Consider the following 18859-nt stretch of genomic DNA (forward strand, 5'->3'; position numbering starts at 1 on the left):
CTGATCTTCACCTGTTCCCGTGCAGATCCTCCCCTTGTCTCCTCCTGCTCTCTGCTCCGGGGCTGCGTGCCCTTGTGCTGAGCTGCTCCGGGGCTTGGTGCAGGGGGGGGGTCTGGAGGGGGGGGCTTTCCTTCGGCAACCCTTGAGTCCCGGCTCGTGCCCCGGCCACGCAGGTGGGAGGCGGTGCCGCGCAGGGATCGGGCCCGCGGGAGGTCGGGGGTTGCCCGGGGGCAGCGCAGGGGCCGCCCCGTCGGGGCCCGCAGCCAATCACCGCCCGTGGGGGGGGGGGGTGCGGGGAGCGCACACGGGCAGGTCGGTGCAATGGGGGGGTCGGCCCGGGGGGGCTGTGCCGGGGCCGGGCGGGCTGCCCGTCGGGGCTCCGCTGCTTGGGGCGGCGCTGGGGGCATTTAGGGGGGCTCTAGCCTCCAAGCCCCGCTCTGCTCCTCCCCTGCCCGCCCCCCCGGGGAAAGGGGGGAGCTGGGACCTTTGTTCCGGCTCGGGGGCCCGAGCGTGGGCAGGCGCGGGTGACCCCAAGGCCGCTGCGAGCGGGGGCACCGGGCAGCGCAGCGGTTCCCTGCACGCCGCGCCCGGCACAAAGCCTCTCGCCCCTGCCCCAAACAGGAGGCCGAGGTCCCACCCCTGACTGCATCCGCCGGCTCCGGCGAGGCCAGGGGGAGCTCGGGGGCTGCGCGGAGCTGCAGCCCGGGGAAAGCCGGCGGCGGGAGGGCCTGGCTGCAGGTGAGTTGTGCCTACCCCGGCTCCCCTCCCCTCCCAGCACTGCCCCTGCCCCTGCCCCGAGGGAGGGGGTGGAAGCTGCAGCGCTGCCCTGGCCGGGGCTGACCCCAGGGAGCTGGTGCGGGCGGGTGTTGTTCCCACCCCCGACATGCAAACTCCGCAGAGAAGTGCCTCCCCCTTTCTGCTCCCCCTGCACACAGCTCCGAGGGGACAGCAGTGTTTGCGGTCTTGAGCTTTGCTTTCCACGCTCACTCGGCAGAGGAAGAGCGGATTGCCCAGCCCAAGGCAGCCATACCTGTACATCCCCCTCTCCCAGGGCATGCTGGGACTTGCAGTCCCCCGTGGAAATCCCCTTGTTTAGCAGAAGTGCTGTGTGGCCATCCCTGCCGGATGGGGCTGTCCCTGGTTCCTCCTGGTCAGGCTGACCGGGACCACGAGAAGTGTTGAATCCTGGCCTCAAGCTACATGAAATGCCTCCAGGGGGTGAGTGGGATTCCCAAGCTTTCATGTTGTTGGGGGATGTGGTTTGCACCAGGCTCTCCCCCTTCTTGTTTCATCTCTGCGGCCCCGAGCATCACAGGGCCTGAGACTCCGCACAGAGTCCACGTGCAGGTGATGCCAAGGCCTTTGTGCAGGCTCCAGTGACATGGAGGTCAGAGGACCCCTCCATGGGCTCCTTCCCTGCCCAAACCTTTCCCTGGAAGCAGGCAAGAGGCACAGCTCTGCTGCTTTCCCAAGAGAGAGACACCGCTCTAAGTCTTCCCCTCCCAGAACATTTCTTGGAGAGATGAAGGGTGAAACATGTTGGCTTTTTGTACAAAACAGAAGCAGCCCTCGTGTGAAGCACAGAGGCAGGTGGGCCAGTGCAAGCCCGGGCTCCCCACGCCTGCTGACAAACCCCAAAACCCAGCGTGAGGCTGTTCACCCTTGTATCCAGATGCTGCTCTCAGCACTGCAGAGATCGAGGCGAGCGCTGGAGAGCAGTCTCACCAATGCCCTTCAGCATCTGGAGCATGGCCGCGCAGTCAGGTGCAGGGCTCGGCATCATCTCCCCCTGGACCCACCAGTGCTGTGGGACAGAGCAGCCCTTAGTGAGCTTCTTTCTTCCTTTAAGCAGATGCCTCTGGTCTCCTCATCAGTCCATTAGAGCACGAAGCCTTTCCAGCAAGGCAGGGACTAACATGGAGTTTCTCTTCCCCTTGCAGGAGGTGCCTGGCTGCCTTCCCAAGCTGAGCAGCAGCCTCCTGGGAAAGGGCCTGCAAACCTGGAGCCCCCACAGACTTGCCCAGGGAGTCGGGGTGAGATGGACGCCCTGAGACCTGAGGAGGACCGATGGCCCCAGAGTGAGGGGAGGGCCCCAGAGCAGACGGAGGTTGCAGCAGTGGACCAGGTAGCATCTCCAGTTGCCCATGAGAGTGGGGAAGAGCCAGAAGCCAGAGGGAGCCCCGAGTGCAAGGATGAATTTGTGGAGCTGAGCGAGCTGGAGAGCCACAAGGTCAAGCTGCAGTGGAGAGAGAGCCTGCGTCCGAACCAAGGCAGTGGGGAGAGCCTTGGGGGGAAACAGGAGCTCACTGCCATGTCCCAGGAGAAAGCCCAGCCCTGCCCCAAGTGCAGGAAAACCTTTACCTGCCCCTCACTCCTGGCTTTGCAGAAGATGAGGCAGTCTGGGGAGAAGCCCCACATGTGCGCAGAGTGCGGGCAGAGCTTCCCCTGCCTCTCGACCCTGAGTGCTCACCGCAGGGTGCATTGTGGAGCGCCCACCCACCGCTTCACCCAGCGTGGGAAGAGCCTGGTGTGCAGCCCAGAGCTGGTCAAGCAGCAACCTGTGCGGAGCGAGCAGCTTCGGTACCTCTGCGTCCCGTGTGGTAAGATCTTCAGCCATTTCTCGTCCCTGGCTCAGCACGGGAACATCCACTTGAGGAGGACGACACACCGCTGTACCAAGTGCAGGAAGAGCTTTGCCAGCCAGCAAGACCTGTCCCAGCACCAGTGTGCGCAGAGCCGGCAGCAGCTACACCGCTGCATCGAGTGTGGGAAGAGCTTCAAGCAGTCCTCCCACCTGACCAGGCACAAGCGTGTTCACACAGGGGAGAAGCCATTTCGGTGCTCCGTGTGTGGGAAGAGATTTACATACTCCTGTAACCTGACCAGACACAGGCGCTTGCACACAGGGGAGAAACCACATCAGTGCTCTGTGTGTGGGAAAAGCTTTACCCGCTCCTGTGACGTGGCCAGACACAAGCGCTTGCACACAGGTGAGAAGCCGCATAAGTGCTCGGTGTGTGGGAAAAACTTCACCCGCTCCTGTCACCTAACCAGGCACAAGCTCCTGCACGTAGGGGAGATGCCACATCAGTGCTCGGTGTGTGGGAAGTGCTTTACACGCTCCTCCAACCTGGCCAGGCACAGGCGCTTGCACGCAGGGGAGAAGCCACATCGGTGCTCTGTGTGTGGGAAAAGCTTTACCCGCTCCTGTGACCTGGCCAGGCACAGGCGCTTGCACACGGGGAAAAACCCCATCAGTGCTCTGAATGTGGGAAGAGATTCAACCAAGCTGTCCACCTGGCCAAGCACCAGTGTGTCCACACAGGGGAGAAGCCATCAGTGCTCTCTGTGTGAGAAGAGCTTCAGTCACTCCTCCATCCTGGCCCGGCACCAGCGCGTCCACACACAGCAACATCCATAATCCCGCCAGCAATGCAGGAAGGGCTTGCGGACGCCGCCCTGCTCAACCCTGCATCGTGGTCGCATTCAGGCAAGCAGGCTCGTGCTGGTGGAGTGCAGGAAGGGGGCACCCGTTGTAGGGCAGTGCAGCACCCAAAGGACCTGGAGACCGGCCCCCAAGGTTTGCTGGTAACACCTCCTGCAGATGCCCGCACAGGTGCTGTGAGGAGACGAGCTTTGTATCAGCCTTGGAGCCTGTGTCTTCCCATCTAAATGAAGCCAGTGCTCCCAGGGAGAAAAGAAGTGCCTTCATAACAGGGTGCCCTCCCCAAGACAGCTAGCTCCAAATGACACCCCGGGACTGTCCTGGGCTGTCTCCCAGCTTTGTCCTCCCTCCTGGTCCCAGGGTTCCTCTATGCGAGGCCCTTGAGGTGCAGCAAGGAGGACATTTGTGGCTGGGAAAGCATTCCCAATCCTCCACCCTGACTTCACCTTTCCTCACCACCACATGATCTCTGTACTGTGCTGGGTGGCTGCAACTCCCCCTGCCCTCCTTCCCTTCAGTGCATTCATTATAATGCACCCTTTGCTAATAAAGCCCCAGAACTGGACATGGTTTCCCTGTGGTTGGTCTCTGTGTGCTCTCCAGTGCAGTGAGGTGGGAGTAGAGCAGGGCCCAGGACCCTTTTCCAGGTCAAATCTTTATGATTTCCCAGGCCCTCCCCTTTCCAGAGGGTTAGTGTAATGCAGGGGTTAGTGCTAAACCTGGGAAGAAGGAGGTGGTTGCTCTTGGGGCAGTTGAGTCTCTTTTCTGGGTGAAATGGGGTAGGAAGGGTGAAGGAGGTGCAGCCTGTGGCAGGGTGGGGAAAGTGTGAAGACATCTTCCACGTGAAATGCAGCACGTTGTAATCTCCCATTGTGAATATTGATGCTCCCGTGCTAGTGCCAAAGCCATTTGGCTCCATGGTTACCCTGGAGGGGCTACTCCAAGAGGATAACCCGTCACTGAGCACACTCTTTCATTCCCCTTCCCTGGAATTGTCTTTTCTGCTGATCCCTCCCAACGTATAAAACCACCCCCACTTTTTCTGTATTACAATGTTTTAGAAAATAACCTTGTGCAGAGAAGTTGGGTGCAGAAGCCAGGGACAAGGGAAGCAGAAGGTTTGCCAGGGGCAGAAATCAGAGCCAAAAATCAAACCAGAGTCACAAGCAGGGAACTGGGATCATAGTTTCACCATTTCTAGGGTCAGGAGGGACCTGAACAGATCAAGTCCAACCCCCTGCCATGGCAGGAATGAGTGCTGGGATCATAATACCCCAGGAAGAAAGCTATACAACCTCCTCTCAGATGCTGCCAAGGGTCTTACTGCTGCCTAGGGTCTAACCGGAACCAGGAGCTGGAGCCAGAGCCAGGAACCAAAACCAGAAGAGCAGCAAAGAAGCACATGAAGGTAAGAGCAAGAGCTGTTGACTTTGCCCAGACAAGGAGGCTGCAGACTGGGCCTGGCTTTTAAGCCCTGGAGCCAGGGAGGCTATCACTTGTGGCTTCGGGGAACTGGCTGCCCCGATAGCCTCACTCTGCCCAGCCGGGACCAGGGCAGTGCTCCGGGTTTAATGCACGTGGTAGTCCTGGGGGTATCATAGCCTGGGTCCAGGGATCTAGCCTGGCCTCGTTGCACGGGGGCCAAACACAACAGACACCCTGCGTTAAATGATCTTAAAACACGTATTTGCAGCAAACCCATGCCAACGGCTGCAAACCCTTGTGGTGGCCCGCTCCTGTGGGGATGGCTGAGCTGTGTCTGGGGCAAGAGAGAGACCAACAGACGGAGGAGACGTTTTGGAGGCTGAGGAAGTTCGGGAGCTGATGCGCTGCCAACATGGATTCAATTCAAGCTACAAGGGATCCGATCTGATCCCAACAGTGGCTCCATCGCTGGTGCAGAAGGAGCTGGCGGCAGCCAGTAGCAAGCCAGGTGCCGGTGCTGACCAGCACTCCCCACCAACACGTCCAATATCCCGGTGCCGGCGTCCAGCCACAAAGTTGTTACACAGATTTTGTGCAGTAACAATGTTGTTGCTGCTTCCACTTCCCTGGGGGAACGTGGGCCCAGTTACCACTTAGGACAGGTTCATGCATCCTTAATGCAAGGTCTGCGGGCCTGAGACCAGGATGCAGCAGGAGACCCTGAGCATTCATTGTGCGTGCTCTCGTGACACCCAGCGGGCACCAGCAAGCTGTGCCCTGGCCTTGTAGGACCCCTCAGCACCCTGGTAGTGCAGGGGGGCAGGTGGGAGCGCACAGAGGACCCCGCGTCCCAGTTCAGACGGGGTAACAGACTGGATGTGCCCAGGCTGCCGTGGGGATGTGCCCTGAGCTTGGCCAGGAGGATGCTGGAGACAAGCACCCAGTCCCTTACTGGGAGTGTTGGTGCGTGGCCCGAGCTCCCCGAGGAGCTGCGTGCGCGCGGCAGGGCCCTCCACGGGCAGCGCTGGGGGCACCGGGGGGTGAGCAGCACCAGACACAAGGGGGACGAGCGTGCCCGCACCCCGGGGTGCCCTTGGTGCAGAGCCACGGACCGAGACAACCCCCACGGAGGGCCAGAGCCGGGAGATGCCCACGGGCCGTGACACCGGGCACAACTGGGCTTGGGGTTTGTTTGTTTTTTTTTTAAAAGCCATTCTCATTTTCAGGGAGTCACCGGGTTTTTGGAGCTTTTTTATTTCAAGGTCGCTGATTTGGGGCTTTTTTGTGACCCGGGCCTGCACAAAAAAGACGGGCCTGTGGTAGGACCCGGCGAGGCGGGGCTGTGCTCTTCCCCCACCATGCCCCTGCCAGCCTCGACTCCCCCCGCTGTGAAATGGGTCGGGCTTGTTTTGGAAAGCACAGCGGCGTCTGCTTCTCGCGAGACTTGGCAACTGCCCGGGGGGGGGTGCAGGGGGGGGGTCTGTTTAGGGGGTGGGGGGCTCTGGGCTGGGAGTTGTGTGCACTGGGGAGGGGGGGGGAGCTGCAGCCCAGGGGAGGGGGGACAGGGAGCAGGGCAGGGGCAGGGGCAAGGGCAGGGGCGCTCCCCTGGAAGGAGGCGGAGGAGGTGGGCACAGTGCAAGGAGGCGGAGCTGTGCAGGGCTGGAGCTGCCCCGTGCTGGCTGGACCCCGCAGGGGCAGGAGCAGGGGCAGGTGCTGGGGCTGGCGGTGCCGGAGCAGTCCCTGCAGCCCCGGCCCAGGAGCAGGGTTGGGGGGCTGTGAAGAAATCCCCCTCTTTCCCCTCCCTAGGGCTGAGCCAGGTGCCCCCTTCACCCGTCTCCTTTGCTGCCCCGGCTGTATGACCTCCCCTGGGAAGGGGACCCTGCTCTCGTCCTCCGGCCACGTTTGGAAACAGCAGCAAGCGCAGCCCGGGCTCCGGCTGGATGCGTCTTTGTAAGTAGAAACTGGTTCCTCCACTGGCCCCGTCTCCAAGCCCTGTGAAGGCTCAGTTCATTTGGGTAACTCCCTTTGTTCCCCCCACTCCCTCGAGCAATAAAGGTGTGGAGCACAGCCTGCCTGGCTGTTTCTTTGTGTAAGCAAGGCAGGGAGAGGCCTTTATTGCTCCCGCGCCTGGGCCAGCTACCTTGGGCTTGGCTTTGTTTTCCTCTGGTGCCGCAGGCTTTCTTTGCATGCTTCAGGCTGCAGGAAGCACCCCGAAATAGTACCGTGGACAAAACACACCCAAGGCTTCCAGGCTGTGCTTAGCCCAGATTGCACAAAGCCCATAGGTGACTGGTAGTGGGGAAATGGGTCCCACCTGAGATGGGGCTCTCTTAGGGCCCCCCACAAACTGTGCCCCACCAGATACAGGAGCCACCAGTCGCCCATGACAGAGCCCTCCCAGAGACCAGTGCCCAGGTGGTGGGAGTGTTACCCCAGGCTTGTGGGTCCTCACCAGGAAGGGGGACAGCTGGCCGTAGGCACCCCTGGGGAGACTCCTAAAGCGTGGGCTGCCACAGGCATAGCGTGGAGACCTGCGCCACGGCTGTGGCCTGGCCCAGGGCTGTCAGCTGAGGCAGGCAGGGGGTGAAAAGCCCCAGGGTGCAACATTTCCCCCGATCTTGTGAGCTGCCATCCCCACCTCCATGCATCTGTTCCCTCCCAGCCCCCAGTGACGCGTGGATCTGGTCCCCAGTCCAGGCAGCGTGACGGCGCAGGAGACGTGCTCACACACGGCGCAGCCCCGCGGGGCGCTGCAGGGACCGGCCGAGTCCCGGCTGCAGCAGCCGAAGGCCCGTGGCGCGGACATGGCTCTGGAGGAGGGAGGACAGCGGGACGCCCCAGGGGCTCGGGACAAGCCACCTCGTGTCCCCGGAGAGGAGCCCCCGCGCGAGCAGCAGTCAGGTACGGGGCAGACGCAGGCCAGGGCAGGGGTCTGGGGGTCTCAGGGGCTGTCCCACCTGCGGGGGGAGCAGCTCGAGTGTGCCTCGGCTGTGACAGGGCTGCGGTACTTGTAAGCCCGTGGCCGGGTGGCCCAGAGCTGTGATCTGTGGTGGCAGCTCCCAGGCTGGCCCTGCTCTTTCTCCCGGCGTGTGTGCAGCCCCTGGCACGGAGGCTTTGTCCCGGGCACTCGTCATGCTGCCATGGGAACAATCAAGGGTCTAATCCATGTTCCCACCGTCAGTGCCCCCCGCCCCCTTTCTCGTGCCCCGGCAGTGCTGTATGTCCGCGCAGGGCTGGGGCGGGTGTTGGGACATGAGATTCCCCAGGGACGTCTGCCGGGTCCAGTCCAGCTCACGCCAGGCCTCTGTGCTGCTGCCGACCGCCCGGAGCAGAGACCTGGGAGCCGTGGGCAGACGAAACCCCTCAGGCTGGTGCCCCAGAGCAGGCCCTTGCCCGGGCTGGGAGTGAGCGGTGGCTCGACCCTTTGCAGCAGCACCGTGCGTCCATGGAGGAGTGTCTGCCAGGACGTCTGGTGGGTCCGAGCTGCAACAGGTCGGCTGTTCCTGCCCTCCCCGTGCCCCTGGCCGCCCTGTCCATGCCACTGCCCGTGCGTGTCCCATCCCCTGCCCGTACAAGCTGGATGTGACGCAGCCCTAGGGTCCCTGCAGCTCCTCTCCCCGGGAGCGATGTCCCTGCTGTGGTGCTGTGATCCCACCCCGCGCTGGGACAGAGTCCCCGGGCCTCGTCCCCAGTCCATGCCTCTGGAGGTCCGCTAGCAAGAGCCGTGGGGCTTGGAGTTGTCCTTCTGCCCCACGTCCCCCGTGCTGAGGCCTGTGGCTGCCTTGGTGCCCGGCCAGGGCAGGAGCCCAGCAGGGCTGTCCCCGGCCGCAGCGCCAGGGCTGACCGGCGCTCGCTCTTGCCCCGCGCAGGTGGCGGGACCCTGAGCAGAGCCGAGCAGCAGGCTGGTGAGGAAGGGCCCGTGCGCCCGGAGCTGCAGAGGACTTGGCCAGGGAGCCTGGGAGAGAGGGGCTGCCTGCCCCCGGAGCCGGGCCCAGGGCAGAAGGGGCAGGCGAGGGAGAGCCTGGAGGTGAGCAGGGCCCCAGGGGCAGCTGGGGGGGGAGCGCAGCTGGGGCAGAGCCCGGAGCAGCCAGGGGCGCAGGGAAGAGTTGGGGGAGCGGAGAGACGTGGAGAGCGACAAACCTCTGGTGACAGAGGTGCAGACGCACCAAGCTGGCATGAGCCGGAGCTCGCTGCCAGGTGCTGATGTGCAGGGGTGCTGGCACGGGAAGGCCCAAGCAGAGTCCATGGGGCCAGGCCTCGAACCCTCGAACCGTGCTGCCTGGGCTGCCTCCACGGAGCAAGGAAATAGCAGGGCATGAGCTGGGCCAGGGCAAACACATGAACTCCTGTGTCCACGGCTGCATCCACGTCCCACATCCACAGAGTGACGGGGAGTTTTACACCCCTGCCTGTCAGGGCCCAGCTGGGACACAGCTGTAGTGCCGAGTGATTGCAGACAGGGCCGTGGGGCTGGGAGCAGCTGGCCCAGGAAACACTAATGGTGCAACGCTTGTGCCCGCAGCTCCTGGCGGTGTTCGAGGCCGTGGCAGTGTATTTCACGCGGGAGGAGTGGGAGCTGCTGGACGAGGAAGGCAAGGAGCTTTACCGGGACCAGATGCTGAGGAATTACCAAGCCCTCGTTTCCCTGGGTAAGGCTCTGCTCCTGGCTTCTCCCTGCGGCCATGTGAGCTCCGTCCTTTCTTGTCTTCTCCCTGTTTTTTGTCTGTCTCATCCTCATGGCCGAGGGTTGAACCCCACGTCCTCCCCACTGCTCTGTGGGGATCAGGCCTCTCCCACGTTTCACACTGATATCTCCTCCTTCCTTTCGTCCAGCCGCCGTTCCCTGAGTCTTCCCCATTCGTGGGACTCCTGGCGCTTCCCTGCGCAGCAGTGTCGTGGCAGCGCGGTCTCCCTTTGCCTTCCCGGCGTCTTCCCCCAGAGGATTTCCTTAGGGAAGGGCTTCTCCTGCCACAAGTCCTCTGGGACACTCTGGTCCTCTTCTCCCCATATTTTGCAGACTGTTTTTGTCCATTCCTCCCCCCTCCCTCCAGTTTCTCTCCCTACCACCTGTTTTAGACACAAGGACACTGGGTTTGGATCCTGGGAAACTCACTGTAAGCTTACTCATTGCCCCATAGTGGCTTCCCTTGCCCTATATGTTTGTTACCAAAAACTGTCCCTGTAAAATCCTCCCGCTCACCATCTCCACTCCCTTTCCAATTCTACTCTATGGGTGCTGTGGCACAGCCACTCCCCAGATGCCCTACTTGCACTAGTGCGAGGCCACCGTGAAGGTCCCCAGGTCCACCTCTCCTCAAAGCAGGCGTAATCTTCTCCCCGGTATACCACACTCCTGGAGGCATGCATGTACCTGTGCAAGAGCCAGGAACTCCTCTGCTCGTGCCCACTTACCTGTGCCTAGAGTACTCTTGACACCGACCCGTGCAAGGACCAATGTGACCACCAGCAACTGTTTTGCCAAGGGGCACTTCATCGTTTTCCTTTCCTATTTTTCTTTTCCCTCCCCTGAGGGCTCTGTTGCATCACCTCCTTGCACCCTTGTCCTGAGCTTTGGTTGTGGGTCCTCTCCCCATCCTCCTGCTCCATATCTGCCTCTCTGCCTCTCCCTATTTTTTCTACTCCTCCTCCACCCTTCCTGTGTTTTTCAGTCCTCCTTTTTTTCTTTTCTGACCTTTCAGCAAGCCGCTCTATCCCCTTGTCTTTCTTCTTTTTCCAAGATACCCCACCTCTCTCCCTACTTTCGGGAGTACTAGTGTCTCCTTGTTCCACTTCTTCCTCCTTCTCCCCCTCTACCTCCAACAACCCCACCGACAAGGACCCCCAAACATTTCTCCCTGGCTCTGCTACTGAGTCTCCACTGCCACCTTCACACACTGCCACAAGTCCTGGTGTTAACCCTTCAGTGAGAAGAAACTCCTTTCCCCTGCTTTGCCTGGAATTACACTGCTAAGAGAAGTGTTACCCAGCCAGAGGTGTGTCCGCTTCATTTGGGTACCTTTAAACAGTAAAAGCTTTATCTTTCTGCCTTGCAGTCCAGCACAGATCACTGCATCTCCACCCTGTCCCTGGTGACTGTTGTTTCACAGCCTTTTCTACCTCCGGGTTTTTGGTGCTTTTTTCCCTAGGACCATCCCTCCACTACCTAGGTGGCGCAGACCATCATCTGTTGAAGGCTTCTCCCTGCAGTGCCTTCCTTTTCAACCAAAATGTCCATCCTCCCTTTTCCTTCGAGCCCCAGGAGAATCCATGAGTTGATTGCATCCTGCTTGGTTATGGTGCATGCAGTGCCCGGTCACAAACCCTCTTTAACCTCTGTCCCAAACAGGATATCGAGGTCCCACCCCTGACTTAATCTGCCGTCTCCAGCGAGGCCAGGGGGAGCTCTGGGGCTGTGCTGAGCAGGAGCGAAGGGACAGCTCACGGCGGGAGGACCTGGCTGCAGGTGAGTTGTGGCGATCCCGTCCCCTGGCTCCTCTCTCAGCAATGCTCCTTGCCCCGAGTGACGGGGGTTGGAAACTGCAGAGCTGCCCGGTGCTGCCCTCGCAGGGGCTGACCCCACATAGCTCATGCTGCGACGTGTGCAGGCACATGTTGTTCCCGCTCCCCAGAAGTGAAAGCTATGGAGACAAGCAACTGCATGTTCGTTGTGTTGTTCTTCAGGCGCAGATCTGGTTTCCCTGGGATATCAGGACCTTTGATTTCCATCCTCAGTCAGCAATGTAAGACTTGATTGCTGAGCCCATGTTAGCCATACCTATACATCACCCTCTCCCAGAGCATGATGGCATTTGCAATCCCCCATGGCTATCTGCATGGTTGGGAGAAGCTCTGTGCAGCCAGTATTGCTTGATAGCAGAGAGCCTGGGGCTGTCCCTGGTTTCTCCTCATCAGGTTGACTGGCAATGCCAGAAATGTTTGATCCTGGCCCCAGGCTACATGAAATGGCTCCATGGAGTGGGTGGGATTTCCAAGCTTTCACGCTGCGGGGGGAAGTGAATCCCCCGTGCTTTGCACCAGGCTCTCCTTGTCATTTTGGGGGTCATCGTGAGTGTCACAAGCTCTGAGACTCAGCACAGTGTCCACATGCAGGTAACGCCAAGACCTTTGTCCCAGTGCAGACTCCAGTGACATGGAGGTCACCTGGGACGTGTCAGCAGACGACCCCTCCATGGCTCATCCCTTTCCTGAGACCTTTCCCTGGAAGCAGGTTGGAAGCACAGCCCTGTTGCTTTCCCAAGAGGGAGCCATTTCCTGAAGTCCTGCCCTCCCAGGACATTTCTTAGATGAATGAGGGATGAAACCCATTCTCTTTTTCTACCTAGTAGAAGCAGGTGGGCCATGTCAGACTGGGCTCCCCACACCTGCCGACAAACCCCAAAACCCAGCATGAGGCTGTTCACCCTTGTATCCAGATGCTGCTCTCAGCACTGCAGAGATCGAGGCGAGCGCTGGAGAGCAGTCTCACCAATGCCCTTCGGCATCTGGAGCATGTCCGCGCAGTCAGGTGCAGGGCTCGGCATCATCTCCCCCTGGACCCACCAGTGCTGTGGGACAGAGCAACCATTAGAGAGCCTCTTTCTTCCTTTAAGCAGATGCCTGTGGTCTGCTCCTGCACCTGTTAGAGCACGAAGCCATTCCAGCAAGGCAGAGACTAACATGGAGTTTCTCTTCCCCTTGCAGGAGGTGCCTGGTTGCCTTGCAGAGGTGAGCAGCAGCCTCTTGCAAACCTGGAGCCCCCACAGACTTGCCCAGGGAGTTGGGCTGAGATGGATGCCCTGAGACCAGAGGATGCCCAGTGGCACCAGAGTGAGGGGAGGCCCCAAAAGCAGAAGGAGCCCTGCCCCCAGCACAGGAAAACCTTAAACTGCCCTAGGGCTTTGCACAAGATGAGGCAGTCTGGGGAGAAGCCCCACGTGTGCGCAGAGTGCGGGAAGAGCTTCCCCTGCCTCTCGACCCTGAGCGCTCACCGCAGGGTGCATTGTGGAGCGCCCACCCACCGCTTCAGCAATTGTGGGAAGAGCCTTGTGTGTAGCTCGGGTCTGGTCAAGCACCAACCTGTGCAGGGGGACAAGCATCAGTACCGCTGTGTCCCGTGTGGTAAGACCTTCACCGATTTCCTCTCCCTGGCTCAGCACCGACGCATCCATTTGGGCAGGAAGATGCACCGCTGCACCAAGTGCAGGAAGAGCTTTGCCAGCCAGCAGGACCTGTCCCAGCACCAGTGTGTGCAGAGCGGGCAGCAGCAACACCACTGCACCGAGTGTGGAAAGAGCTTCAGGCAGCCCTCCGACCTGGCCAGGCACAAGTGCACGCACGCAGGGGAGAAGCCACATCAGTGCTCAGTGTGTGGGAGAAGCTTTACCCATTCCTCCAGCCTGGCCAGGCACCAGCACATCCACATCAGGGACAAACCACATCAGTGTCTTGAGTGTGGGAAGAGGTTTATCTACCCTTCCCACTTGGCCAAGCACCAGTGCATCCACACAGGGGAGAAGCCACATCAGTGCTCGGTGTGCGGGAAGAGATTTACCCAGTATGGGTCCCTGGCCCAGCACCGGCGCATCCACACAGGGGAGAAACCACATCAGTGCTGTGTGTGTGAGAAGAGATTCAGGAGATCCGACTCCCTGGCCCGGCACCAGCACATCCACACCGGGGAAAAGCCACATGAGTGCACTGAGTGTGGGAAGAGGTTCTCCCACTCTGGGTCCCTGACTCACCACCACCGTACCCACATGCGGGAGAAGCCCCACCAGTGCTCGGTGTGTGGGATGAGATTCAGGAGATCCGACTCCATGGCCCAGCACCAGCTCATCCACACAGAGGAGAAGCCACATCAGTGCTCGGTGTGTGGGAAGAGATTCAAGAGATCTGACGCCATGACCCGGCACCAGCGCATCCACACAGAGGAGAAGCCGCATCAGTGCTCGGTGTGTGGGAAGAGATTCAGGAGATCCAGCTCCATGGCCGAGCACCAGCGCATCCACACCGGGGAGAAGCCGCATCAGTGCTCTGAGTGTGGGAAGAGATTCAGCCACTCGGACACGCTGGCCAAACACCGCCGTATCCACACAGGGGAGAAGCTACATCAGTGCTCGGTGTGTGGCAAGAAATTCAACAAATCCAGCTCCATGGCCAAACACCAGCGCATCCACACCGGGGAGAAGCCACATCAGTGCTCTGTATGTGGGAAGAGATTCACCCAATCTGCCACCCTGGCCAACCACCACCGTATCCACACAGGGGAGAAGCCATATCACTGCTCTGAGTGCGGGAAGAGGTTCATCTCCTCCTCCACCTTGGCCAAACACCAGCATGTGCACGCAGGGGAGAAGCCACATCAGTGCTTGGTGTGTGGGAAGAGATTCACCCAATCTGGCCATCTTTCCCAGCACCACCGTGTCCACACAGGGGAGAAACCACATAAAAGATCTGTGTGTGGAAAGAGTTTCAGTCACTCCTCCAACGTGGCCCGGCACCAGCTCATCCACACCCAGGAGCATCCATAATCCTGCCAGCAATGCAGGAAGGGCTTGCAGATGCCTACCAGCTCAGTACCCCGCAGTGTCTGCATTTAGGCAAGAAGCCGTATGCTGGTGGAGTGCAGAAAGGGGTCACCCAGCCTTTGGCCCTTCCTTGCAGGGCACTGCAGGACCCCAAGGACCCAGAACCTGCCCCTCAAGATTTGTTTGGTGGGGAGGGTTGAGCAGGAAACACTGCAGGCATCACCCGCCTAGATGCTGAAGAAGTGCCTTTACTATAGGGTGCCATCCTCAAGACAACTGGCTGCATATGACATGTAGCCCAGGACAGTCCCTATCTCTCAGCTTCATCTTCCCTCCTGGTTTCAAGGTTCCTTTATACGAGGCTCTTGAGCTCCAACGAGAAGCACATTTATGGTTGTGTAAGCCTTCCTGCCCTCCACCCTGACCTCGCCTTTCCTCACTGCCTCGTGACCTCCCCCCCGGCCACCCCTCTCATGCCTACTGGGGTCAGGAAGAAGCTGCTGCTGCAACACCCTGAGCCAGTTGGGCAGGTCTTGCTTTTCTGCCTCTCTCCAGAACTCTTCACCGCTGGGCACCTGCAGCTCCTCCTGCCCTCCTTCCCTTCATTGTATTTCCTCTAATGAAGTCTCTGCTAAAAAAGACCCAGAAGAGAACGTGGTATCCCTCTGTGCCCTCCAAAGCTGTGAGATGGGAACAAAGCTGGGCCTAGAGCCCTTTCCAGGACTGATATCTGTGATTTTCCAGCCCCTTCCCTTTCCAGATGATTCACCATACTGCAGGGGTTGTTGCTAACCCTAGGGAGCTGGAGTTGGTCACACACGAGGCATTGATCCCCTGTCCTGCTGTGCAGCAAGGACTCTGTGCTGGGGGCTTTTGAAGGAACCTCCTGCATGGGGGCAGTAGGGGTAATGGGTGAAGGAGGTGCAGCCCGTGGCAGGGTGGGGAGAGTGTGAGGATGTGCTCTACGTGAAATGCAGCACGTTGTAATCTCCCATGATGAATTTTGGTGGTTCCCTGTAGATGCCAAAGCCACTTGGCCCTATGGTTGCCCTGTAGGGGCTACTCCAAGAGGTTAACAGCCCATCACTGAGCACACTCATTCATTCATCTGCCCCGTAATTGTCCTCTCTGCTGATCCCTCCCAGTGTATAACGCCACCCCCACTTCCCCTATATTACAATGTTTAAGAAAATAACCTGGTGACTTTTGAGTGAACCTCAGTTGCATCTTCACAAGGCCTGAGTATCGTGCCTGCTTCCTGAAGGCTTCTCACATTGGTTTTGTGACAGCCTTATGGAGGAGAGTATGGTGTGTTATAGACATAGATGTATAAACACTTGTCTTCAGGGCCCTCAGCAGGGCTGAATAAGAGCACAGGGAGGAACCTAAGTCCACCAAGGCCCCTGTAATGGAGCTGTTGGTCCCCGTTACTTGGAAAAGTGAAGGAAGAAACTTACCGTGCCAGCGGTGGGTCGGCAGAAAATGCTGACATCTTCAGTTGGCATCGAGAGCATTCAGTGCACCTGTAAGACAGAAAGCGTTCTTTTGAATTTACGGTGGAAAAACCCAGATTAGGAGAAGAACTGGCCACTCTCCAGAGAAAAGAATTGATGTGATTGATACTAGATTTCCTGGACATATTTCGTGAAAAACCTGGTAGAGCAAAGGGCACGGTGCATAGTATCAGAACGCCTGAAGGGTGTGTGATAAGGGACTACTGGCGGCAAGTGCCACAACACTTTTGGAAAACCGTGAAACAGGAGATCACATGGAAGTTGGAGTTAGACACTGTAGAGGAATCCCGAAGCCCGTGGAAGAGCCCTGTAGTGGTAGAGCCAGAGCCGGATGGGACTATCAGAGTATCTGTAGGTTTCAGAAAGGTGAACGAGGTGGCAGCATTTGATGCCTTCCCCATGCCGCAAGTGGAAGAGATGCTAGAAAAGACCAGCCAGGCTAAATATATTTCAACGCTAGATTTAATGAAAGGTTACTGGCAAATACCTATGAACACAGTAGATAAAGACAAGACAGCTTTCGGGACACCCTGGGGATTATTTCAATTTAAGTGTATGCCATTTGGCCTACACGGGACAGCAGTATCGTTCCAAAGTTCAATGGACAAGGCGTTATCGCCACATCAAGATTATGCACCAGCATATATTGACGATATCATAATTTTTTCATCTAGTTGGGAATGACATTGTCTACACCTAAAGGCTGTCCTGCAAGAACTCAGGGAAACAGGTTTGACAGCTAATCCCAAGAAATGTAGTTTGAGCCAGGAGGAGGCCAAGTATCTGGGTTTCCAGGTAGGACAAAGGCGAGTAAAACCATTGGCAGACGAAGTGGAAACAATAAGGAGATACCAAAATACTCGGCACTGAGGCAATACAGGTTGTTCCTAGGTTTTGTTAACTATTTTTGGAGATTTGTTAGTGATAAAAGGAAAGATGAACGGATAATAAGTCCCTGAAAGGGGAGTCTAGACCCATGGTGAGTTAATGATGGTGTTGACTTTCATGCAGAGGCGTGAGAGCAATGGGGGGTAGTGTCCCTCAAGAAGCAAGTATCAAGGATATCGAAGCATTGCCTGCAAACCAGGGAGGTGTTTCATAGTTTCATAGTAGCTAGGGTCAGGAGGGACCTGAACAGATCATCTCGCCTGACCCCTGCCACAGACAGGAATGAATGCTGGGTTCACAAGACCCCAGGCAGGTGATCGTCCAACTCCTCTTGAATTTGCCCAAGGTAGGGGTGAGGACCACTTCCCTGGGAAGTTGGTTCCAGATTTTGGCCACCCTAACTGTAAAATATTGCCTTCTGATCTCCAACCTAAACCTATTCTCCATCAGCTTGTGACCATTGTTCCCCGTCACCCCAGGTGGTGCTGGGGAGAAAAGGGCTCTGCCTATTTGCTGTTGTTCTCCCCTGATGAGCTTGTAGGCAGCCACCAGGTCCCCCCTCAGCCTCCTCTTGCTGAGGCTGAACAGGTTCAGGTCCCTCCGTCTCTCCTTGTAGGGCCTGTCCTGCTGCCCTCTCACCGAGCAGGTGGCCTCCTCTGGACCCTCTCCAGGCTGGCCACATCCCTTTTGAAGTGCGGCACCCAGTGCTAGACGCAGGACTCCAACTGCGGCCTGACCAAAGTCACGTAGAGGGGGAGGATCACCTTTCTCGACTGGCTTGAGATGCACCTTTGGATGTATGACAAGGTATGGCTGGCCTTGCTGGCTGCGGTCTGATATTGGCGGCTCATGTTCATCTTGGAGTCAATAATAACTCCGAGATCCCTTTCCACCTCTGTGCTTTCAAGAGAGGAACTCCACAGCCTGTATGTACGCTGTGGCTTCCTTCTCCCCAGGTGCAGCACCCTGCATTTGTCTACATTGAACCCCCTATTCTCATCTGCCCACTTTTGTAGTCTGTCGAAATCTATTTGTAGCCTCTCTCTCCCTTCAAGTGTGTCCACCTTGCCCCACATCTTAGTGTCATCAGCAAACCCCAGATCAGGTAACAAGAAATAATTAGAGACTTTGTTATAAGTTAATGATTGAATAACTGGACTGTAGAAACTTTTTTAATGGTGCTCTATCCGAAGTGGGGGAAGAATCCTGTCGGTCAAAGAAGCTGTTTCGATAGTTGTTGTTTTTTTCTCCTTTATTTTTTTTGTTTCATTATGGGTTTCAAATATGACAATGAAGTTATGAACAGGATGTGTTCACAAATGCCCAGAACCATGTTACTTATTGTGAAGTAAGCAGATCTCTGGTCATGGAGAAAAAAAAAAGTAAAAAGAAAGATTATTTTACAACTGCGACCATAGCACAGAGTTGCCTGTGTGTTCTTTTTCGAATAAACTCCCATCAAGTCGTGGCAGGCGAGTAACACACGGGAGAAACTCTGAGTCGAAGCATTTCTCTCTATAATTGATTTAGGAATCATACTCATTCACAGTTCCTACTAGCCAAAATGGATCAGGCCCTGTGTGGGGATGTTTCCAGCCTCCCTTTCTGCAAAGTAAAAGGCCAAATGGCTGCTTCTGTCCCACAGCAGCTCCAGCAAGAAACTGGGAACATGGGAAAGGCTAGCTGGGAACCTGCTGGTAAGATTAGGGCTCCACTTCCCCCATAGCCACAGCCATGTAGGGCTGCAATTCCTATTGGATGATGGCATTCCCACCAGGAGGGATACAGATACTAGATCTTTCCTTTTAATGAATCTCCCCTGGGTTCAGTTTCCAGAGATCCAAAGTGCTGCTGAGCAAGTGAAGTTGGAGGTGGTTATTTAGTGTCCAGCTTCCCATCCCACATAGCCTGGGTCAGGTTTATTGCTAACTTTGCTCCCGTGATGATCCCTCTCACCACCCTACTATGTCAAAACCTCCAGTTTTACTGTCTGTGGATGCCCAGTAAGCCTCTGAATATGTGAAATGGACCTTCTCCTCTGTTCCTGTCCCACTTCATCC

At 57.8% G+C, this 18859-nt stretch overlaps 2 protein-coding genes and 1 pseudogene across 2 annotated transcripts in view; all 3 read left to right on the forward strand.

The window, feature by feature from the left end:
• Positions 1 to 337: 337 nt before the first annotated feature.
• On the forward strand, positions 338 to 4015 carry LOC132250779 (zinc finger protein 501-like; annotated as a pseudogene).
• A 2444-nt stretch (positions 4016 to 6459) lies between these two features.
• The window catches only part of LOC106738374 (zinc finger protein 429), a 53177-nt gene continuing 40777 nt past the window's right edge, over positions 6460 to 18859 (forward strand). Inside the window, exons 1-5 of the mRNA XM_059727194.1 lie at positions 6460 to 6820; positions 7563 to 7771; positions 8740 to 8897; positions 9393 to 9519; positions 11217 to 11333. Of these exons, the coding sequence (XP_059583177.1) occupies positions 6726 to 6820; positions 7563 to 7771; positions 8740 to 8897; positions 9393 to 9519; positions 11217 to 11333 (706 nt within the window). The 5' untranslated portion in view covers positions 6460 to 6725. The remainder of the gene's footprint in view (positions 6821 to 7562; positions 7772 to 8739; positions 8898 to 9392; positions 9520 to 11216; positions 11334 to 18859) is intronic.
• Positions 12114 to 18216, forward strand: LOC106737682 (zinc finger protein 883). Its single transcript, XM_059728167.1, has 2 exons — positions 12114 to 12395; positions 12572 to 18216. The coding sequence occupies exons 1-2, from the start codon at positions 12179 to 12181 to the stop codon at positions 14398 to 14400; spliced, it is 2046 nt and encodes a 681-aa protein (XP_059584150.1). The 5' UTR covers positions 12114 to 12178; the 3' UTR covers positions 14401 to 18216.

This window comes from Alligator mississippiensis, chromosome 1 (assembly GCF_030867095.1).
Source record: "Alligator mississippiensis isolate rAllMis1 chromosome 1, rAllMis1, whole genome shotgun sequence".
Classification (NCBI taxonomy): domain Eukaryota; kingdom Metazoa; phylum Chordata; order Crocodylia; family Alligatoridae; genus Alligator; species Alligator mississippiensis.

Excerpts from the sequence above, each read along its gene's own strand:
- LOC106737682 (XM_059728167.1), top strand. The coding sequence starts at position 12,179 with ATGAGGGATGAAACCCATTCTCTTTTTCTACCTAGTAGAAGCAGGTGG. Across the intron at positions 12,396-12,571 it reads GAGCATGTCCGCGCAGTCAG|GAGGTGCCTGGTTGCCTTGC; the intron begins GTGCAGGGCTCG and ends TTCCCCTTGCAG.